The 23400-nt window shown below is 48.7% G+C and overlaps 1 protein-coding gene across 3 annotated transcripts in view; it reads left to right on the top strand.

Moving 5' to 3' along the window:
- Positions 1-23400, top strand: part of NUF2 (NUF2 component of NDC80 kinetochore complex) — a 237608-nt gene that overhangs the window by 139098 nt on the left and 75110 nt on the right. Inside the window, exons 1-2 of one of the 3 annotated variants that reach the window (XM_075321003.1) lie at positions 15906-15994; positions 18384-18547. In XM_075321003.1, coding sequence (XP_075177118.1) covers positions 18413-18547 — 135 coding nt within the window. In that variant the 5' untranslated portion in view covers positions 15906-15994; positions 18384-18412. The other 2 variants (XM_075321004.1, XM_075321005.1) reach the window with 2 other exon arrangements.

Genomic DNA, 23400 nt, shown 5'->3' with positions numbered 1-23400 from the left:
CCTAACCCGTGAGGGTTGTATGGCACGGGGCTCACAACTCGGTGTACCTGTTGCACGGGGACGCACAGAGGTGCATACGCACGTGTGCCAGCGGGAGTCACAGGAATATGGCACGAGGGTAGCACAGAGGTGCCCACGCACGTGTGCTTCAGAAACCAGGTGAGTCCGACAGAGATTCAAGGAGCTCACCTGGGACAGGAACACAGCCTGTTAAACGGAATACTGCCGGAGCAGCAAGGCAGGGGCGAGACCTGCAAAATACAATGTCTGTACAGTGGCGTGGCAGCACGCTGCCAGACATCCAAACATAGAAGGACGGTCGCGCGCCACCATGATGGCAGGAGGGGTTTTTAAGGAGATGTAGCTCCAGCCAAGGGCGGGCGTGAGACGGATGTGACCCAATCATGATCTGTGACGTCCTGGCCCGGCCAGTCAGGATTCAGCACATCACCGGCCTCGTTATCTGGCCGTGTGATACCAGTGAGCGAATCAGAAGACGTCACGTGGGGCACATGCTCAACCTCCTGCCTCTGGGTCATAAAGGCGGGATCTTCGGTTTCACAATGTGCAGAGCTAAGGGAAGTCTTGCTGCTTCCCTGAGCATCTATCCTTTGCACACTGTGCAACCACTCCGACCCTCTGCGATGCTGAGCAGGAGGACACGTGGCAGGCAAGGGATGGGAGACCACTCCATTCCTTACAAGGAGTAAACCACTAGGTGTCACCTTTCTGCTGCATCTAGGAGGAGGAAACTCCTGCAGTCTCCCAGGCCTTTGGCGCTGCTGAGCAGGAAGGCTCGCGGCAGACAAGGAATGGGGGACCACCTCATTCCTTGCAAGAGGAGAGCCACGAGATGTAACACTCCTGGTCCCAAGATGCGAATCTATTAATAAAGAAGGTCCTTTTTCTGGCCCGGAAGGGCATTATACTAAATTGGATGAGCAATCATCCCCCAACTAGAGCCTCTTGGATTGCTTTGGTAAATGCTATAATTCCGTCTGAACAGTTTGTTTATAAGACAAGAGGCTCTTTAAATAAATTCGACAAAATATGGGGTAGATGGATGGGATCACCATTGACTGGAGGATCACCCGGTTCTCTGACTGATAACCTACAATCGGTATTATCGCAATAATAGCCAATAGTGCCCCGGTAGGCGGAAAGGAGACACATGTGATACATGATACACTACATCAGGGATATTATGGGATTCCTGGAACCTAGGTTATACTCTTCTTGACAATATGGGCTTTTTGCCTCAAGATGGATGTGTCTTGCGAGCTGACACCTTTGTTATGATTGATGTACTATGACCATGCTGAAAGTAATAGACGTTGACTTGATTGTTGTTGCTTTATTAATCTGAGTATCAACCAGTTTACATGTAATCTTTTTTACTGTACAATTAGCTGACTTATTCTCTAATGTAATGATTTACTTAACTTTCAATAAAACGAGTTTAAAAAAAAAAAAAGTAATCCAGTAATGGGATAAATGTCCCAGGAGGTTAGTCATAATCCTCTAGCAGTCCTTTTCCAGGGAAATCGGGGTCTCTCACAGTCTCTCTGGGGTGTCAGCTTCTCCCTCAGAGGATCAATCTTGCTCCTTCTCTCTCGTCTTTCTCAGCCAAAATGAATAATCCCCCAAGTAAGCAGTGTTTAGGTGGATTCCAGGCCTCCTCCCCCAGATTTAGGGACAAAAGCCCGGCAGAGGGTGATTACCCTGCAAACAGGACAATGTACACACAAGGAATACACAGAATGAACATAGCACCTAAAATACAAACATACACAAAATTATACACAACCCCCCATATTCCACCATCACACAAGATAAAGCTGAGGGATGCAGTCAACAGCTGCCTGCTTTTCCTGCCCTGGTTATCAAAAATAGGCAGGGCTTCGTGTCTTTTTTTATTTGTTCTCTATCCACATTTGTTTGCAGGGCAATTGCCCTCATTTTGCTTCCTTTTGCAGGCCCATAGCGCTTACAACAACCATTTTGCAGAACAGAAAGTTAGGGTCCCCAATGACTTATATGGGGTTCGGAGTCCTGTTCGGGTCCCAAATTGAACTTTTAACTAAAGTCCAGTGAACCCGAACTTCCATGGGTCCACTCATCCCTACACATCAGTAAACAACAAAAGCAAAGAGCATAGGTTGGCAGAATATAGGAGTATGTTTACACTGTGGACATTCAACAGAAAAAACCTAAGATAGAAACAAAATGAGCAAATACCATGCAGTAAATAGTAACAGTACATATAAATAAAATAGGGTACTTAGTAACACTGCCGAAAGAAATAAAGCCATCTCTCCGCAACAAGGTGTACCCCAATCAGGATGGTCCCAACTTCTAATATTAAAACCTCACCTTGTGTCAACTAACATCAAAGTAGATGGAGGCAGAGCAGGACCGGGGGGTCCAACTAGTCCATACACTTGCCCGTGTGCTCATAGAGTGTGGTGAAGTCTAAAAGACAGGACATGATATTGTGATAGAGTGGTTGAGGGCCATCATACTATGTGGTGTCATCATATGTAATTGGCTGTGGGGGCTATAATACTATTTGAGGGGCTGTGATTGTCATAATACTATGAGGCTGTGGATCTTTGGGGGTCATTATACTGTGTGGAGTGGGGCTGTGGGGTCCATAATACTGTGAGGTGTTGCATTATATTGTGTATGGGTGACAGAATGGGTGGAGGGATGTTGGAGAATCAAGGGACAAATTTTTAGTGGCACTTAGGATAATACTAAATGTTAAGTGGGCACTTAAAAGGCATTATTACTAGAGATGAGAGAACCCGAGGGTCGGTGTTCGGACTAAACAGACTTTACAAAAAACAGAGTTCGGCTGCTTTACATATGCAAACCACTCCCGCGAGCATCGCTGTGCTCGGTACGCTATGCTCGGTGCCCAGCCACTGCCTCTTGCAGTGTTTGATCAGTTCATAATGGGGGTAACAACAGCATGATCGGATGTAGTGTGCACCAAACAAAAAAAAAATGACAAAATGAAAAAACCCTGCCCATCTTCCCCTGAAAGTGATCTGTGTATGGCTGGCTGCATGTAGGTGGAGACCCAAACTGCCCAATTAGTGACTTCTATTGGGTTTCAGGTCAAGTTCAGGTCCCAAACGGAACTTTATCTAAAGTCCGGCTGAGCCCACCGAACTAAACTTCCACGGGTCCGCTCATCTCTAATTATTACATTATAGGGGCACTCAGGGAATTCTATCAAAGAGTCATTATTAATATACAGGGGACAAAATGTGAGCAGATATTTTCTAGAGGGCAATATTGAATCTAGAGGGCACAAATGGGGCATTTTAATCTAAGAGGCAAAGTGGAAGCAATATTATGTGGGGCAGAAAGAAACCACTGTCTTGATGCAGCACTGCAATAAGGACATACTGTATATATCAGCAGCATCAGCTTAGCAGTGGGATACAAGCAGGATGAGGCGTCTGTGCTGGTTGGGAATAGATGGGGAGGGTGCTAGAAATATGACCAGTCACATGCATCTTTGAAGTACACTCTACAGACCAGCCATAGCTGGAAGAAGTTGTCTTGGCGGCCTGGGCCTGATGGACAAGACATGATAAGTGAAAATCTCCATCAGAAGAAAACACACAGTTTTCTTCTGTTACCCCTTCATTACTTTACCATTTTCCGTCTTTTCCTCCCCTTCTTCCAAGAGCCATATCTTTTTTACTTTTCCATCAATATAGCCATATGAGGGTTTGTTTTTTGCTGGTCAAGTTGTATTTCTGAATGAATTTATTCATTTTACGAAATAGTATTCTGGAAAATGGGAAAAAATTCCAAGTGCAGTGAAATTGCAAAAAGCGAGCAATTCCACAGTTATTTTGGGGGTTTTATATTTACCATATGGTAAATCTGACCCGGCGTTATGATTCTCCAGATCAGTACAAGTACGTAGCTACCAAACATGTATAGTTGTCTTTTAACTTATTAAAAAAATATTCTGAAGTTTTGTTTTTTTTTCTTTTTTTTTTTTTAAATAATTTGCTTTTGGAACCATTTTCCAAGAACCATAATATTTTTATTTTTTGGGATCTGGGGCTCAGTGATGGTTTATTTGTTGCACTGTAAGCTGACATTTTTACTGATACCATTTTTAGGTAGATGTGATGTGTTGACTGCCTCTTATTATATTTTATTGAAATGTTGCAGAGAACAAAAAAAACCGTAATTCTGGAGTTTTGATTTTTTTTTTTCTTGTTCTTTTGTGACGCCCTGGCCGGGCCAGGTAGTCACAGATAGGGCCCCGCATTACATCAGTCCCCTAAGGTGACAGCAGCCAAACTATTTAAACCCTAGTCACCACCCCCAGTGCTTGATGGACACACCAGGGGGCGGAGCCAGGTGGTTGCACACGCCCACCGAGGAGTTCAGAGGGCCTGGGGCGGTAAAAGTAGTTCAGTTTAGTCTGCGGAGTCTGTTAGTGGAGGTGAAGTTAAGTGGAAGCAGGCCTGTGTGTCAGGCCTGAAACTAACTGACAGGTGCCGGGGTAGGAGCCCTGGGACCTTTGGCTAGGAGGCAGACGGAGGCCTCTGTCTGCAGGAGCCAGGAAGATGGCTCGGTGGAACCGCGGTGGAGCGGTACAGGGTAGTGGCCCACCGGTACCGACCCGGGGAACCAACTCGGAAACCGGAGCACAAAGGGGGGTATTCAGACCCTGAAGCTAGGTCCAGAAGCTATTGGGGGCTAGCTAATTAACTGATTGCAGCCAGGACTATAGGTCCTGTCCCACCCAAAGTCCCGACTAAAGGCAACAGCCCAACAAGGGGGATAGAAAGCCACGGTCACGGCAGAGAGATCCCACGGGCCAGCGTCTGCGGGCAAAGGGCTCCTTAGGCGACCACAAGCCGGGGAGCAGACTCCTGTAGTTGCAAGCGCAGGTAGTCCACCATCACAAAACAGGTGCGGGAGAAAGACAGAGACCACCAACAGGGTGGGGGACCAGACTGCAGCCGGCTGCGGGCACCAACCACCATCACCTTGGTTTACCAGAGACTCGTGTGTTTACTAATAGTGAGTACATCAGTGCCCTCCGGCCGTCCATCTCCCTGCACCGCCCAAACTCCCCCAATTGGTCCCGGGGCCACCATCCCTATCCACGTAGGGGTTAACAACTTGCTGCGCAACATCTCCCCCGGGTGCCCTGTAACTGCAGCGGTGGTGTCTGCCTTCACCACAACCTGAGGGTGGCGTCACAAACTTAAACACAGCTCCGGCCGTACACCTACGTCCCCAAACCACAAACCCCCCTTTTTTGATTGAAGTGACCGCAGGACCCCCGGGTCCGGAGACCCTCGGGCCACCCACTGAAGGTCCGGATCCGAGTGGCTCAGCTGCCGAGCACGGGGCGGTACACCTCAATTTACCATTGGATTTTTTTTTTTTTATATTTTGATAGACTGGACATTTCTGAAAGTAGCAATACCAATTATCTGTATTTTTTTTTTAATCTTTTTATTTTCAATTGTCAAAAGGTGGGTGATTTGAACTTTTTTCAGATTTTTAAAAAATGTTCTTTTTCACTTTTTATTGTATTTACTAATCTCTTTAGGTGATTTAAAGCTGTGATCATCCAATTGCTTGCACTAAACAGAGCAGTGCATCAGTACAACACTGTACAGTGGAAATCACGGCCTCCTATGAATGTCGGTTTGCAGCTGGCCTTCACAGGAGGATCTTCATGACAGACACAGGAGTCATCAGCTTATTTCTGTCTGTAATGACAACTAATTAGCACCCCGCGATCACGTCATGGGGCGCTAATAGGAGTGGGGAATTACGTGCTCCCCGCCAGAGCATGTTAAATCCCGCTGTCAGTGAAGTGACACATAACATGACAGCGGGAAATAACTGGTTAACAGCTGAGGACAGATCTCTGATCCACCCACGGCTGTTAGAGGCACATGATGGCTGATCAGATCACCAGACATAAATTTTGAATTTTAGTCCAACAGAACCCCCCCCAAGCTAATGAAAATGATCTAGACAAAAAAAGATGGTAGTCCTAGATTGAAAATAATTTGTCCATAGGGACATGTTAAACTAAGGTGTGTTTTGTAATTAGGATCAGAAGGTGTCTACACTCTTGTAATCAGTCTGCCTTTTTACAGGATGAAAAATAGTCACAGTACTATTTAGTATCATGGTGTGTACTACACTGAACATGGACCAAAAAAAAGCTAAGGAGAGATTTGTATCAGGAGATTAAAAAGAAAATTGTAGACAAACATGTTAAAGGTAAAGGCTAGAAGACCATCACCAAGCAGCTTGAGGTTACTGTTAGTGCTGTTGCATATGTTATTTAGAGGATTAAGGTCTATGGGACTGCAGCCAACCTGCCGGGACATGGCCACAGGAGGAAAATTTATGACAAATTGAAGAGATAGATAACACAAAATGGTAATCAAAGAGCCCAGAACAACTTCCAAAGAAATTAGAGGTGAGCTCCAAAGTCAAGGTACATCAGTTTCAGATCACAGCATCCGTTTCTGTCTTGGTCAAAGTGGACTTAATGGAGGAAGACTAAAGGAGGAAACCACTGCTGAAAGCAAATCAGAAAAAAGTGAGTCTGGAATTTGCCAAAATGCATATTGGCAAGCCACAAAGGTTCTGGGAGAATATCCTTTGGACAGATGAGTAAATAGAAAGAGAGAAAGCGCATACGAGAAGCACCCGTGGAATGAATCTTAGGTTTGAATATAGAACTGCTCACCTGAGGAGGTTGTGCGCCCCCGCACAACCCCAGTATTATGTGTATAAATCCTCCAGGTGAGGGAACTTCCTCCACTTTTGTTAGCGCTAGTGTGGTTGCTGAGTCCGGGATTCGTATCGCTCTTGGCTCCTTGATTCCACTGGCACCATGGATCTTGAAGCACCTGTGCGATCTTCCGTCCTCTGGCTAAGGTGTTCTGATTAGACCTGGAAGGTCCTTTACTCTAAGCAGCTCTTCCGAATTTCCCTTTGAGGGAGTAGGCATATAACAGGATAGGTGCTTCGGTCTGATAGAGCGCTATTAAAGTGGCTGCCAGTTTCATAAAAAGATTTACTTTAATATGAGCTCCTGTTATTACACAACATGTTTCAGCAAATCCACTGTTGCTTTCATCAGGTATAAGATGAGGTAAACTAGAGTTATTTAGCAAGTCACATCAGCTCTATGTTCACAGTCACAAAAATGAAGCCTACAAAGAAAAGAACATTGTACCTACTGTGAAAAATGGAGGAGGCTCGCTTATGTTTTGGGGCTGGTTTGCTGCATCTGGCACAGGTTGTCTTGGATTTGTAAAAGGTAAAATTAAATTTCAAGACTATTAAGGCGTTCTGGAGCAAAATGTACTACCCAGTGTCAGAAAGGTTGGTCTGAGTTGCAGGTCATGAGTCAGCGAACAGAGTAATAAACCAAAACACACAGCTAAAAACATCCAACAATGACTAAACAGTAAAGCATTGGACTATTCTGAAGTGGCTTCTATGTGTCCTTACTATTGATGGGCGGACTTGGACTGTAATCGTCCGGATCTGCGTGGTTTCAAAGGTATCCAGATGCCGGACCCAGGATTCCAGATATTGATCTGGAACTTAGGAAATTAAAAAAATAAAGGAAAAAATAAAGAAAATAAGAATGAAGTAATCGCTTCATACTTACAGAGACTCCGGCGTGGCTGTACACTACTCCCACAGCCTTTCCTTCCCTTCCTGGGCCGCTCATAATTGCTTATCCATATTATCCATATGCACTGCTTTCCCTACCCACCGGCTGTGCTGGCATCTGTGATTGGGTCCAGTCAGAGGCGCTCCCCGCCTGTGTGACAGCATCTGACTGCAACCAATCATAGACCTGGTCTGCGGGTTACTAAAGTGGTATAAAAATAAATAAAATAATTTGGCATAGGGTTCCCCTATATATTATGATACCTAGCATAGATAAAGCCTATGGCTACAGGATGCAGCTCCCAGCTGTGCGCTTATCTTGGCTGTGTATCAAAAGAGGAGGAACCGTATGTGGCTTTTTTTTTTAATTAGTTAAATAATTTTTAAAAATGGCATGTGGTCCCCCCCAATTTTGATACCCAGCCATGATAAATCCCAACAGCTAGGGGCTGGTAATCTCAACCTGGAGAGTCCCATGGCTATTGGAACCGCCCGGGCTAAAATTAGCAGCCTGCAGCCACCACAGCACCTTCTGTCCTCTCTTTATTAACCCCAAAAAGACCCTTCAAGTTCGACCATAATCCACATGACGTCCCATGATGGTCCTGGCTCTGCTACATCAGAGTTTGGAGAGACTGAAAACATATCTGATCTCTCCAGGCTCTGGGAAACACTGATAAGGGGGACATAGCTTGCAGCAGTGACGTCACTCAGTTCACTAAAGGTCATACCCAGGTTTCCACTGTATGACTTCCGGTGAACGGAGTACTGCACTCTGGCTTAAAGTGCGGGGACATGGCCCGCACCCCACCAGCCCTTTAACAGAGACAGTGTGGGTCGGGGAGTGCGGGGCATTTCTGCACTCCCCGATGGCACTATCAGTGTTAAAGGGCTGGCAGGGTACGGGGCATGACCCCGCACTTTAAGTCAGGTGCTTCAGGTCACCAGAGATCATACAGTGGGAACCCGGGTATGACCTCTGGTGAACTGAGTGATGTCACTGCTGCTAGCTGGGTCCCCTTGGCCCTATGCCAAATATTTGATTTATTTTTACACTACGATATAGACCCGCAGACAGCGCCTGTGGTTGGAAGCGTCAGACACGCTGTCACTTACTGTGGGGGCGCGTCTGACTGAACCAATCACAGGCCTCAGAGGAACGGGAAACCAGTGCATATGCAATGAAATAAAAATACAGGCCCAGGAAGTGAATGCACCACCAAGGGAGCAGTGTACAGCCAACCTGGGGCCTCGGTAAATACATTACGCTTGCTCCCATCTCCGTATCCCTTTTATCAACATTTTTAGTTGCCAGATTCTGGTCTCCAAAGACTTATATGGGGACTGGAATCAAGCCTGGAACTGGATTTTAAAAACCAGATAACACGGACCCGCCGGTCCTGGTTATCTGACAGTCCGCTCATCACTAGTCCTAATCTACAGTAAATACTATTGAACATCTGTGGGACTGAAATTTGCAGTCTGAAGAAAGCGCCTTCACACCTTGGACACAAGTAGCAGTTTGCTCACGAGGATTTGGCCAAAATACCTGTGGAGAGGTGCAGAAGTCTCACTGAAAGCTATAGATATTATTTATTTTCCGTGATTGTCCCAAAAGGTTGTGCAACAAAATTTTAAAGCACTTAAACAGCGGGTTTTTTTCTCCAGCATTGGAGTGGTACTTTTATTTGAAGGTCCCTGCCTCTGGTCTTATACTCTCCCTCCGCATTTTCATCGTTTATCAGCACTGCTCCGATCCTGCTTCTCCATCTTGCAACAGCAATTTCTGATTGAGGACCAAAACGAGTTTCTCAGAGATGTAGAGTTGTGATCTCCAGTTGCTCCATGACACACTGGAGCTGCCAACAGGTCACAAACTGTCAGAGACAGACGTATGCAGCGCTGATAAAAGGCGAGAAGGCCGAGGATGAGTATACGACAAGACGCCAGGACCTTAAATTAAAAGCACCACTCCACTGATGAAATGAAAAAACCTGCTAGAGTACTGCTTTAAATTAAGGGTACCATCATTTTCTCCAGGTCATTAGTTTTCTTCTATTCTAGTTGATATTTAGTAAATTAAAATTGAACATTACTTTTGTCAGCTTCAAGTAATTTCAGTGACCATTTTGTTATTTGTTTAACTTTAATATACGTGTGACAACATTTGTCTGTGTGTGTAAATCACTAACTATAAGTGTACTGTAATCACTTAATATGCTTAGCAGAACTGTTTTTTATCACTATATGGCAGTAATAATGGTCTTGGTTTTTGTATAGTAATTTCTTATTCAGTAACAGCATGGTCATCACTGCGGTTCCCCTATGCCCACTATGATTAGAGTGCGTTACTTAGATTCATAGAATGATAGAGTTGGAAGGGACCTCAAGGGCCATCGGGTCCAACCCCCTGCGAGTACAGGTTTTTTTTAAACCATCCCAGCTATATGTTTATCCAGTTTCCACTTGAAGATTTCCATTGATGGAGAGCTCACTACCTCCCGTGGCCGCCTGTTCCACTCTCTGACTGCCCTCACTACCTCCCGTGGCCGCCTGTTCCACTCTCTGACTGCCCTCACTACCTCCCGTGGTAGCCTGTTCTACTCTCTGACTGCCCTCACCACCTCCCGCGGTCGCCTGTTCCACGCTCTGACTGACCTCACTGTCAGAAAGTTTTTCCTAATATCTACTCTGAATCTCCTTCCGTTTAGTTTCATCCCATTGCTTCTTGTACCTCCTTGTGCTAATGATAATAGGGTAGTTCCCTCTACACTGTGACTTCCTTTCAGATATTTGTAGACAGCTATTAAGTCTCCTCTCAGCCTTCTCTTTTGCAAGCTAAAAATTCCTAGTTCTTTTAGCCGTTCTTCATAGGACATAGTTTGCAGACCTTCTACCATCTTGGTTGCTCTTCTCTGGACTTGCTCCAATATATCGGGTTTTCTTCAATTGGGGCGCCCAGAACTGTACACAGTATTCCCGGTGGGGTCTGACCAGGGCAGAGTATAGGGGAATAATGACCTCTCTTCATCTAGCTTTAGTGCTTGTCTTGATACATCCCAGAATTTTGTTGGCCTTTTTAGTGGCAGCACCACAGTGTTGGCTTATGTCAGGGGTCTCAAACTCGGCTGGGTATATGGGCCGCACATAGAAAAAAATTTCATTTGAGGGGCCGCATTCTTCGCTGGACCAGTGACATTTTTATTGAGTGCATATTTTTTTCTATAAAACTTTTGGATCATGTTTTTTGAACATTTTATTACAACAAATGGGCACTTTTTTCAGTTTATATATAAAAAGTTTTTTAATGGGGGGCAAAAAGTCATTGTTTATGTATTTTTTTTTAACATTTTATTCCCTTCTTGGAAGTAATGTTGTTTTACAATTACCATTATATAGTAATTTTGGCCAACATTTTGTAGTAATATTTCCATCTTGGTTCTCATCTTTTAGTAATGTCCCCCCTTCCTGTAGTAATGTACCGATATTGTCCCCTGTGGTAATATGCCCATATTGCCCCCTTGTGGTAGTGTGCCCATATTGCCCCCTTGTAGTAATGTGCCCATATTGTCCCCTGTGGTAGTGTGCCCATATTGTCCCTTGTGGTAATGTGCCCATATTGTCACCTGTGGTAGAGTGCACATATTGTCCCGTTGTAGTAATGTGCCCATATTGTCCCCTATGGTAATGTGTCCATATTGTCCCCTGTGGTAATGTGCCCATATTGTCCCCTATGGTAATGTGTCCATATTGTCCCCTGTGGTAATGTGCCCATATTGTCCCCTGTGGTAATGTGTCCATATTGTCCCCTGTGGTAATGTGCCCATATTGTCCCCTGTGGTAATGTGTCCATATTGTCCCCTGTGGTAGTGTGCCTATATTGTCCCTTGTGGTAACGTGGCTATATTGTCCCCTGTGGTAGTGTCCCCATATTGTCCCTTGTGTTAATGTGCCCATATTGTCCACTTGAAGTAATGTGCCCATATTGCCCTCTTCTAGTACTGTGCCCATATTGTGCCCTTGTGGTAATGTACCCATATTCTTCCCCCTTGTAGTGATGTGCCCATATTCTTCCCCCTTGTGGTAATGTGCCCATATTATCTCCTGTGGTAATGTGCCTATATTGTCCATTGTGGTAATGTGCCCATATTTCTCCCTTGTAGTAATATGCCCATATTGTGTCTTGCGGTAATGTGCCCATATTGTCCCTTATGGTAATGTGCCCATATTGCCCCCTTGTAGTAATATGCCCATATTGTGCCCTGTTGTAAAGTGCCAATATTGTGCCCTGTGGTAATGTGCCCATATTGCTCCCTTGTAGTAATGTGCCCATATTGTGTCTTGTGGTAATGTGCCCATATTGTGCCCTGTGGTAATGTGCCATCCTGTAATAATATCCCCTGTTATGTTTACATAAAAAAAAAGATGTTTCTCACCTATCCTCCGGTGTTTTCCTTACCTGCTTGCAGCCCGCAGGCACCTAGAGCCCGTGAGGATTGCTGTCCGGTACACAGCACCACTGCCATCAATGTTTTCCTACTGGAGAATGGTTTGCAGCACTGCTTTCCTCACAGCTTTACTAAAGGCAGCTGCCAGCCAATCAGAATAGACCCACATTAGCTGCTGACCTCTGATTGGCCAGTGGCAGCTGCCATTAGTAAAGCTGTGTAGAGGTGTAGAGATGTGCGTCTCTGTGCGGTGCTGCAAATTATATATTCACCTGCAGGAAATTGCTGACAGCCGCGGTCCCGTGTATGTACTGGGCCGCAATATTCACGGGGTCTAGGTGTCTGCAGGCCACAAGAAGCAGCCTCAGGGGCCACATGCGGCCTGCGTGTTTGAGACATCTGGCTTATGTTGAATGTTCCATCTACTATTATGCCCAAGTGCTTTTCCCCGGTGCTATTACCTAGTTCTATTTCTCCCATACTGTAGATGCTTTTTACATTTCTTTTACCCAGATGTAGGACTTTGTATTTGTCCCTATTAAACACCATACTGTTCTCCTCAGCCCACTGCTCGAGTGTGTCTAGATCCTTTTGAATACGCTCTCTTAAAGGGGGCTTTACACGCAGTGATATCGCTAGCGATATAGCTGGTGAAAGCACCCGCCCCCGTCGTTTGTGCGTCTGGGGCAAATCGCTGCCTGTGGCGCACAATATCATTAGGAGCCGTCTCACGGACTTACCTGCCTAGCGACGTCGCTGTGGCCGGCGATTCGCCTCCTTTCTAAGGGGGCGGTTCGTGCGGTGTCACAGTGGCGTCACTAAGCGGCCGGCCAATAGAAGCGGAGGGGCAGAGATGAGCGGCCGTAACATCCCGCCTACCTCCTTCCTTCTGCATTGCTGGCAGCCACAGGTAAGCTGTAGTTCGTCATTCCCAAGGTGTCACACATAGCGATGTGTGCTGCCTCGGGAATGACGAACAACCTGCGTCCTCAACAATCAACGATTTTTAGAAAATGAACGACGTGTCAACGATGGTCGATTTGGTGAGTATTTTCCATCATTAGCGGTCACTCGTACGTGTCACACGCAACGACGTCGCTAATGATGCCGGATGTGCGTCACGGAATCCGCGGCCCCGGCGATATATCGTTAGATACGTCGCTGCGTGTACCGGGGCCTTTCCTCTCTAGTGTTGGCTGCTCCTCCTATCTTTGTATCATCTGCAAATTTTATGATTTCCCCAATAATTCCATTATCCAGATCATTTATAAAGATATTAAACAGCACTGGTCCCAGGACAGAGCCTTGCAACGGATCCGTCGCTGTCCGATTTTTCGACGTAGACAAAAAACGTTACTTTGTCCGTTGTCTCCGTTCGATGGACAAACAATTTTCGACAGCTCCGTCGAACGACCGATGAAACGTGAGGCCATCCGTCGCTAATACAAGTCGATGAGAAAAAACGGATCCAGCGGCATCAGTCGCCGGATCCGTTTTTTTTCAAAATTCGACGGATTATGACTGATGGCAAAAAACGATGTGTGAAGGGGGCCTTACTGGTGTGTAATTCCATGGATTCTCCTTATTGTAAATAGGAACCACATTTGCTTTTTTCCAATCTAGAGGGACCACTCCTGTTTACCATGACTTATTGAAGATTATGGCAAGCGGTACGATTATTTCCTATCTCTTTCAAGGCTCTAGGGTGTAAATCATCTGGACCTGGAGACTTGATTTCCTTAAACTTGGCTAAGTGTTCTAATATCAATCCTTGCCATAGTTGTAAACATGGTAACCCATGCTAGTGGCCCACTTCAGATATTGTACTCTCCCCTATACTGAACCACTAGCTTGGCCTCCAGTCCTAAGCCTTCAAAAGCCACAAACTGCACAGATAATGCCTGTCCTGATGATCAGTGCAGCTTCTGAGGTTAGATGGGCAGAAGGACCCTAGGTGGCCTCATGATTATGTGAACAAAAGTCTTTCACCCTGTAGGAGTATGGAGGAATCCAAAGATGAGGGAGCGTGCCATGTAGGGCTGCGCAGACCCGGACTGTGAAAATCCAAATCCATGTGGTTTCAAAGTTGCCCGGTTGCCGGACCCGGGCCCAAGATTCCGGCTGTTAGATCCAGATCTTGAAAAATTAAAAAAAAATAAAACTAAAGGAAAAATAAAGAAAATAAGAATGAAGCTAGCGCTTCATACTTACCGAAGCTCCTGCTGCCTCCCTGTGCCACTCATTTCATGTGCACAGCTTTCCCCGTCCACTGGCTGGCCTGGCGTCTGTGTTTGGTCGCAGTCATACGCGCCCTCAGGCTGTGTGACGCGTCCCCCTGCATCCAGTCATCACTCATTGTGGCTCATTCATTCTGCACTCACAGCGGGCAGTTATGCTGTTCTATGGCCGCTCGCTGTGATATTCAGATGTAGCAGAGCTGAATAATCGTGGGACCTCGTGTGGATTACGTCAGACCAGCAGGTGTGTTGGGGTTAATAAAGTGGTGAAAGAGGGTGTTTTTTTGTATTTTAATCCAAATAAAGGATTTTTTTGGTGTCTTTATTTACTTTCATTTACAGATTTGTGATGCGGGTGTCTCAGACGAATGTGGCAGCACTAATCTAAGGTTTTGTGGCAGCTGTGCGCTGTTATAACCCCTCGTCACCCCGACTGACACCGGGCAATGAGAAGAGCCAGTAAGGCTACTTTCACACATCCGGTTTGAGCAGTGCGGCTCAATCCGGCTGTGCAAGCTATGCAACGGATGCGGCGAAAACACTGCATCCTTTGCATACGTTTTTACATGCGTCCCGTCCGTTTTTTTCCGGTTGCGGCACGCTACTGAGCATGCGCAGTGGAAGAAACCGCATGCGGCGGCCGGATGCGGTTTTTTCCGCATTGCGCCGCATCCGGCGTCCATAGGCATGCAATGAAAAATGCGCCGCAGCGGCCGGATGCGGCGCAATGCGTTTTTTTTTTCCGGAGCAAAAAACGTTGCAGGCAACGTTCCATCCAGCCGCGGCATCGGCTAAATCTGCCGCATGCGGCAAAAACCGGACCGACCGCAAGCCCATGCGGCACAATACGGCACTAATGTAAGTCTATGCAAAAAAAACCCACAACCGGCGGCAAAAAAAACGGTTGCGGTTTTTCTGCAGAGCGCCGTATTGTGCCGCAGAGCAAAAACCGGATGTGTGAAAGTAGCCTAAAGCACCGGGATTGTCACATCTAATGGATGTGACAATTTCAGGCAACTGTTAACAATTGACAAACCAATACTGTAGCCAAAAGGCACAGTAAAACCTGCTTTTTTGAAGAGCAGTTTTAGAAGAAAACCACTGTGTGAACACAGCCTTTGTGAACACTTTGCCCTGGGTGACCCACACAGCACAGGGAAATGCCTATGAGCGGTTGTTATGGGCAAATGAAGCAGGAGCAGCATCCCATAGTGTAGAAAGGGAAGAAAGTGAGTACAGACTGCAGCAAGTGGTTAGAGCAGCAGTTATAATGGCGCTGGCCTCCCAAGTACCTGTATATGAGGCACTGGCGTCACTGAGGCTGCACACACCAGCCGTGCCCGCCCGCATTTACAAGCCACCTCTGCACCGCCATCTTGTGACCACCGTGAATAATGCAGCTTCTCGCGCTCGTGTTTTCATTGGAAGTGACGACATGGAGCTGGAGCCGCCATCTTTGTTACTGGATTACCTTTCACGTCATATGTCGCGTGTCCCGTGCGTTCCAGGCGCGAGTTGATGACGTTGATAGGGGGGCTGGGCTTATTTTGAAAAATAACCCGGTTAGTAAACGGCTGTACAAGAAGCGGATGACAGTGGCCGCGGTGTGATGTGAGTGAGAGATCAGAGGAGGGCGGGACAGCACCGGTGCCTGGGAATGTACGAGAGGGCGGCGGTGACCGGTGTGATGGCCGCTACCGGGCTCTGCAACCGTCACTGATCACCATCACCGGTGTGTGGATATCAATGCACCCAATGTAGAAATGTCATGGAGGTTGTTCCCTAATACAACAGTCCTGCCCATCAGCTGATTACTGGGGAACGGCCCCTGTACCCTCTAATGATCGGCTGATGACTGGGCGACGGCCCCTGTACCCCCTAATGATCGGATGATGACTGGGGGACGGCCCCTGTACCCTCTAATGATCGGCTGATTACTGGGGAACGGCCCCTGTACCCTCTAATGATCGGCTGATTATTGGGGGACGGCCCCTGTACCCCCTAATGATCGGCTGATTATTGGGGGACGGCCCCTGTACCCCCTAATGATCGGCTGATTACTGGGGGACGCCCCCTGTACCCCCTAATGATCAGCTGATTACTGGGGAACGGCCCCTGTACCCTCTAATGATCGGCTGATGACTGGGCGACGGCCCCTGTACCCCCTAATGATCGGCTGATTACTGGGGAACGGCCCCTGTACCCTCTAATGATCGGCTGATGACTGGGGGACGGCCCCTGTACCCTCTAATGATCGGCTGATGACTGGGGGACGGCCCCTGTACCCTCTAATGATCGGCTGATTACTGGGCGACGGCCCCTGTACCCCCTAATGATCGGCTGATTACTGGGGAACGACCCCTGTACCCTCTAATGATCGGATGATTACTGGGGGACGGCCCCTGTACCCTCTAATGATCGGCTGATTACTGGGGGACGGCCCCTGTACCCTCTAATGATCGGATGATGACTGGGGGACGGCCTCTGTACCCTCTAATGATCGGATGATGACTGGGGAACGGCCCCTGTACCCCCTAATGATCGGATGATAACTGGGGAACGGCCCCTGTACCCCCTAATGATCGGCTGATTACTGGGGGACGGCCCCTGTACCCCATAATGATCGGCTGATTACTGGGGGACGGCCCCTGTATCCCCTACTGATCGGATGATTACTGTGGGACGGCCCCTGTACCCCCTAATGATCGGATGATGACTGGGGGACGGCCCCTGTACCCCCTAATGATCGGATGATGACTGGGGGACGGCCCCTGTACCCTCTAATGATCGGCTGATGACTGGGGGACGGCCCCTGTACCCTCTAATGATCGGCTGATTACTGGGGGACGGCCCCTGTACCCTCTAATGATCGGCTGATTACTGGGGGACGGCCCCTGTACCCTCTAATGATCGGATGATGACTGGGGGACGGCCCCTGTACCCCTAATGATCGGCTGATTATTGGGGGATGGCCCCTGTACCCTCTAATGATCGGCTGATTACTGGGGGACGGCCCCTGTACCCCCTAATGATCGGCTGATTACTGGGGGACGGCCCCTGTATCCCCTAATGATCGGATGAATATTGGGGGGACGGCCCCTGTACCCCCGAATGATCGGATGATTACTGTGGGACGGCCCCTGTACCCCCGAATGATCGGATGATGACTGGGGGACGGCCCCTGTACCCCCTAATGATCGGCTGGTGACTGGGGGACGGCCCCTGTACCCCCTAATGATCGGATGGTGACTGGGGGACGGCCCCTGTACCCCCTAATGATCGGATGGTGACTGGGGGACGGCCCCTGTACCCCCTAATGATCGGATGGTGACTGGGGGACGGCCCCTGTACCCCCTAATGATCGGATGGTGACTGGGGGACGGCCCCTGTACCCCCTAATGATCGGATGGTGACTGGGGGACGGCCCCTGTACCCCCTAATGATCGGATGGTGACTGGGGGACGGCCCCTGTACCCCCTAATGATCGGATGGTGACTGGGGGACGGCCCCTGTACCCCCTAATGATCGGATGGTGACTGGGGGACGGCCCCTGTACCCCCTAATGATTGGATGGTGACTGGGGGACGGCCCCTGTACCCCCTAATGATCGGATGGTGACTGGGGGACGGCCCCTGTACCCCCTAATGATCGGATGGTGACTGGGGGACGGCCCCTGTACCCCCTAATGATCGGATGGTGACTGGGGGACGGCCCCTGTACCCCCTAATGATCGGATGATGACTGGGGGACGGCCCCTGTACCCCCTAATGATCGGATGATGACTGGGGGACGGCCCCTGTACCCCCTAATGATCGGATGGTGACTGGGGGACGGCCCCTGTACCCCCTAATGATCGGATGGTGACTGGGGGACGGCCCCTGTACCTTTTGGTGCTGCAATCTCTGTAATGGTGTCGTGCTCTTGGCCGCGGCTTTTCCTCTGCTTTTATGGTACATATTGTGAAGATAATTGTGTATTGATGTATTTTCTCCCTCTTCAGACCCCTGTGACCTCTTCACCTGATTGCACATGGCTGCAGCCATGAATAAGCTCACGTTTCCTCAGTTTCCTGCGGTGGAGTTGGTAAATTTTTTCCGCCAGAACATTCTGACCGGCGCCGAAGCTAAAAATTTTACCAAAAATGACCTTTACCCTAACCCCAAGGTAAGATGGTGGCGGCTTCTCTTCTTGGATGTGTACGGATTACTGCTTTTGTTTGTGGCTAAAATACAAAAGTCTTCTGCCTCTTCTTTTGTAAACGTGTGTCGACCAGGGATATGGGGTGCTCGGTCCCGGGCGGTGTATATCTGGGGAATGTTACTGTGGTGGCCGTTGCCCAGTTCCGTGCCCACGTAATGCCACTTGCGATGTTACAGCGATATGGATGGAGCCGCCGCTGCACAATGTCCACTACTGGGGCTGGTGTTCATGGCAGCCTGGATGGTAGACCCTCCGTAAGCAGGGCCGGGCCCCAGAGGGTAAGTGATGAGATGGGTGTCGGAAGAAGGTAGTCCACACGAGTTCAGTGTAACTGGGTATTCTTTATCGTTCCTTTGGGAGACCCAGACCATGGGTGTTTAGCTTCTGCCTCCGGAGGACACACAAAGTACTACACTTAAAAGTGTAGCTCCTCCCTCTGAGCTTATACACCCCCTGGTGAGCCAGTCCCAGCCAGTTTATCGCTTTGTGTCAGGAGGCATACATCCACACATGCATTCTCATATGATTTTTTGGAAAGAGATTGAAGAAATGCGGGTCCTTGTCTGGACTCCCGGCATGTCCCTTCTCACCCCACTGTGTCGGCGGTGTTGTAAGGTTGATTTCCAAGGCTGGAGCCTTACATGCCGTGCTCCTTCACCATCCCTCCTGGGCTCTGGCTTGAAGTGGGAGCCAGCACGGTCTCCATGCCTGGCAGCAGGGCTGTGGAGTCGGTAAGCCAAACCTTCGACTCCGACTCCGACTCCTCAAATTCTCTTGCACCGACTCCGACTCCGGCTCCGACTCCGACTCCGGCTCCGACTCCGACTCCTACATATATTGCTTAGTTAGGTGAAAAATTTATTGTAGTACATGAATATGTGTATGTGAACATCAGACATTTAATAATTTTTATGATACGATAATCAAGATATTTGGATAGAACATAAAATATATTTATTGGAATACAACTTTAGAACACAAAAAACTGTAATAAATTGTAAATATGTAATACACTATGTAATATACAGTAGATTACATATATATCTTGTGTGTGTATATACACTGTGTGTGTATATATATATATATATATATATATATATATATATATATATATTACATATTTACAATTTATTAGTTTTTTGTGTTCTAAAGTTGTATTCCAATAAATATTTTATGTTCTATCCAAATATCTTGATTATTGTATCATAAAAACAATTAAATGTCTGATGTTCACATTGTACTACAATAAATTTTTCACTTAAATATAAGCATTATACTAAATGTTATTATTTAGTAAAATATTCAGCACATTCTGCATTGCACTCCTGTCCCCAATTTATTATATATTTTAGGAGTCGGAGTCGGTGCATTTTATACCGACTCCGACTCCGACTCCACCAAAATGAGCTCCGACTCCGACTCCACGACTCCGACTCCGACTCCACAGCCCTGCCTGGCAGGAGACCGGTCTCCATCCACAGCCCCTTCAGGACCCTGCTGGACCGGAGCACTCATCCCCAGGGACCTGGCCCTGCGTCTCAGCAGCTAAGTACCTGAGACGTTTATGTGTTGGGGGTCCCTGTTCTTTATTGTATGGGGAGAGTATGCTGAATGTATTTATTTTGACATTTCCGGCGGGTTCTCTAGCTTTCGCCCGAGAACCGCGCCGATGGTGCCTGCGCGTCGGCCTCGCCGCTTAAATTTAGGCCCCGGCTTTGCCGGAGGCCTAGTTTCTGTTAACTTCCCTCGCATGTCACTCATGCAAGAGGGACAGGCACGGCCCCTCCCGGCGGCCGTTCTGCACAGGGGAGGGACACTCCCCACTGCTGGCGCGTGTTTCCTCTCCTGCAGGTCTATGGCCCTCCAGTTCCCGCTCCCCTACAGGAACGCCCCCTAGTCCCGCCCCCTCTCTTCGCTCCGGCGGACATTTCTCAGGCAGAGTTCACTCTGCACTGGGCCTGTCTGCACTCTGCATCCCTGCTGAGGTGCTGTGCTTTGGGGGTCCGGGCTTCGGGATCTGGAGGGCACACAACACCGCTTCCAGCGGTCTGGTAAGCCACAGCCGGTCTCCGGTTGTGCACCTCTGTATATTCTCCCTGGGGTTCATTCTCTTGCAAAGCCCCCACTCCAGCAGCATGTCTCACATAAGGAGCAAGGCTCCAAAGCTTTATTCTGTATGCACTGCATGTAAGCTCCTGCTGCCTGAGCCGAGCACCTGTCCACATTGTGATGTTTGCTCTAACTTGGCGGTGGCACAGCCTGGAGTCTTACCCCCAGTGGTCTCTCAGGCTGCTTCTGCACCTGTGGCTGAACCCCCGGCCTGGGTAGAGTCCTTTTTCTAGGTCCATATCCCAGTCATTTGCTGAGTCCATGGGACTTTTGTCCAGGACTTTGATGAATATGCATCAGCCCTCCTCACAGGGTGCCTCTAATACTCTTGCCAGAGGATCCCTATCCTCTGACCTCCGTCCATCAAAGCTCACAGAAGATTCATCATCAGGTCCCAGACCCCGTCCTTCTAAGAGAAGGCGCAGGGTTTCCTCCCCCTCCTCATCCCGTGGCTCTGACTCAAGAGCTGACTCGCAAGATGAGGAGGATGCCCTCATTGGGGGCTCGGAGGCTATGTACCCCATTGATCTCTCCGAGGGTGACTCAGATGTTAGTGACTTGATTGCGTCCATTAATTCTGTACTGGATCTCAATCCGCCAGTCTCAGAGGAGCAACCCTCTCTGGCAGAAAAGCACCAGTTTACCTCGCCTAAGAGAGTAAAGAGTGTGTTCTTTAACCACTCCAGTTTTCAGACCGCTGTGACCAAACCCAGGGCCTGTCCTGACAAACGCTTTCTCGTGGTTCTGATGACCGGTTTCCCTTTCCACCTGAGGTGGTCAAGGAGTGGTCGCACTCCCCAAAGGTAGACCCTCTGGTGTCTAGGCTATCAGCCCGGACCGTTGTGTCGGTGGCTGATGGCACCTCACTTAAGGATTCCACTGACCGTCAGATTGACCTGCTGGCCAAATCTGTGTATGAAGCTGCGGGGGCCGCGTTTTCCCTGACTTTTGCAGCAGTGTGGGCTCTCAAAGCCATCTCTGCTTCTCTAGAGGAGATGCATTCCCTCACCAAGGAATCTATGCCTGAGATGGTTACCTTAACCTCTCAGGCTTCAGCTTTTTCATCTTATGCCATGTCTGCCATGCTAGAGGCTGCTCACCGCACTGCGGTGGCTTCAGCTAATTCTCTTGTTATCCGCAGGATTTTGTGGCTTCGAGAGTGGAAGGCAGATGCTTCTTCCAAGAAGTTTCTTGCTGGGCTCCCCTTTGCTGGTTCCCGGCTGTTCGGTGAACAGCTGGATGAAATTATTAAGGAAGCTACTGGCGGGAAGAGTACTTCCATGCCACAAACTAAGACCAGGAAACCTGCCCAGGGTAGGAATCAATCAAGGTTTCGTTCCTTTCGTTCCTCCAACTGGTCGTCCTCTAAGCCCTCCGCCTCGTCCGCTAACTCAGCTAAGGATCAGAAATCCAACTGGCGCCCAAAAGCGCGTCCGCAGAAGACCGCAGGAGGTTCTGCCACTAAGGCAGCCTCCTCATGACTCTCTGCCCGCTCCAGCCACGTCCTTAGTCGGTGGCAGGCTCTCTCACTTTGGTGACGCTTGGTTAAAACAAGTCTCCAATCAGTGGGTGAGAGATATCATATCTCACGGCTACAGGATAGAATTCTCTTCCAGCCCGCCAAACAGATTTTTTCTCTCAACTCCCCCCTGCTCCAAGGCCGCCGCCTTCTCACAGGCCGTGGCATCCCTGCAGGCAAACGGAGTGATTGTACCAGTTCCTACTCGGGAACGGTTCAGAGGTTTTTACTCAAACCTCTTCCTAGTTCCCAAAAAGGACGGTACCTTCCGGCCCATCCTGGATCTCAAGCTTCTCAACAAGCATGTTCAGGTGCGGCATTTTCGCATGGAGTCTCTGCGATCAGTCATTGCCTCTATGACCCAAGGGGATTTCCTGGCGTCCATCGACATCAGAGATGCCTATCTACATGTGCCAATCGCAGTTTCACACCAGCGTTGGTTACGTTTTGCCATAGGAGAGGATCATTTTCAATTCGTGGCTCTCCCCTTCGGGTTAGCCACGGCCCCTCGGGTATTCACCAAGGTCATGGCGGCAGTGATTGCGGTCCTGCACCTCCAGGGGTTGGCAGTGCTTCCTTACCTGGATGACCTTCTGGTCAAGGCTCCATCCAGCGCAGACTGTCAGCGGAGTGTCTCGCTCACTCTCGCCACTCTAGCCCAATTCGGGTGGCTTGTCAATCTTCCCAAATCCTCTCTGACTCCGACCCAGAGTCTCACGTACCTAGGGATGCAGTTCGAGACTTTGCCGGCACTTGTGAAGTTGCCCTTAATCAAACAGCAGTCTCTCCAGCTAGCGGTGCGCTCTCTGCTGCGTCCCCGCCGTTATACCCTCAGGCGCCTGATGCAGGTGCTGGGTCAAATGGTGGCGTCCATGGAGGCTGTTCCCTTTGCCCAGTTCCATCTGCGCCCTCTGCAGCTGGACATTCTCCGCTGTTGGGACAAGCGGCCTTCCTCCTTACAGAGGTTAGTGGCTCTGTCGCCACGGAGCAGGAGCTCTCTTCAGTGGTGGCTTCGGCCCCTCTCCCTGTCACAAGAGCGCTCCTTCCTGGCCCTGTCCTGGGTGATTCTCACCACGGATGCCAGTCTATCCGGCTGGGGAGCGGTATATCTCCACCACAGAGCACAGGGCATTTGGACTCCGTCCGAGTCAGCCCTTTCAATCAATGTGCTGGAAACCAGAGCCGTGTT

The sequence above is a fragment of the Anomaloglossus baeobatrachus genome, chromosome 8, assembly GCF_048569485.1.
Source record: "Anomaloglossus baeobatrachus isolate aAnoBae1 chromosome 8, aAnoBae1.hap1, whole genome shotgun sequence".
Lineage (NCBI taxonomy): Eukaryota > Metazoa > Chordata > Amphibia > Anura > Aromobatidae > Anomaloglossus > Anomaloglossus baeobatrachus.
Note: the sequence above shows the minus strand (reverse complement) of the source record. Positions and strands in the feature narration are given on the sequence as shown.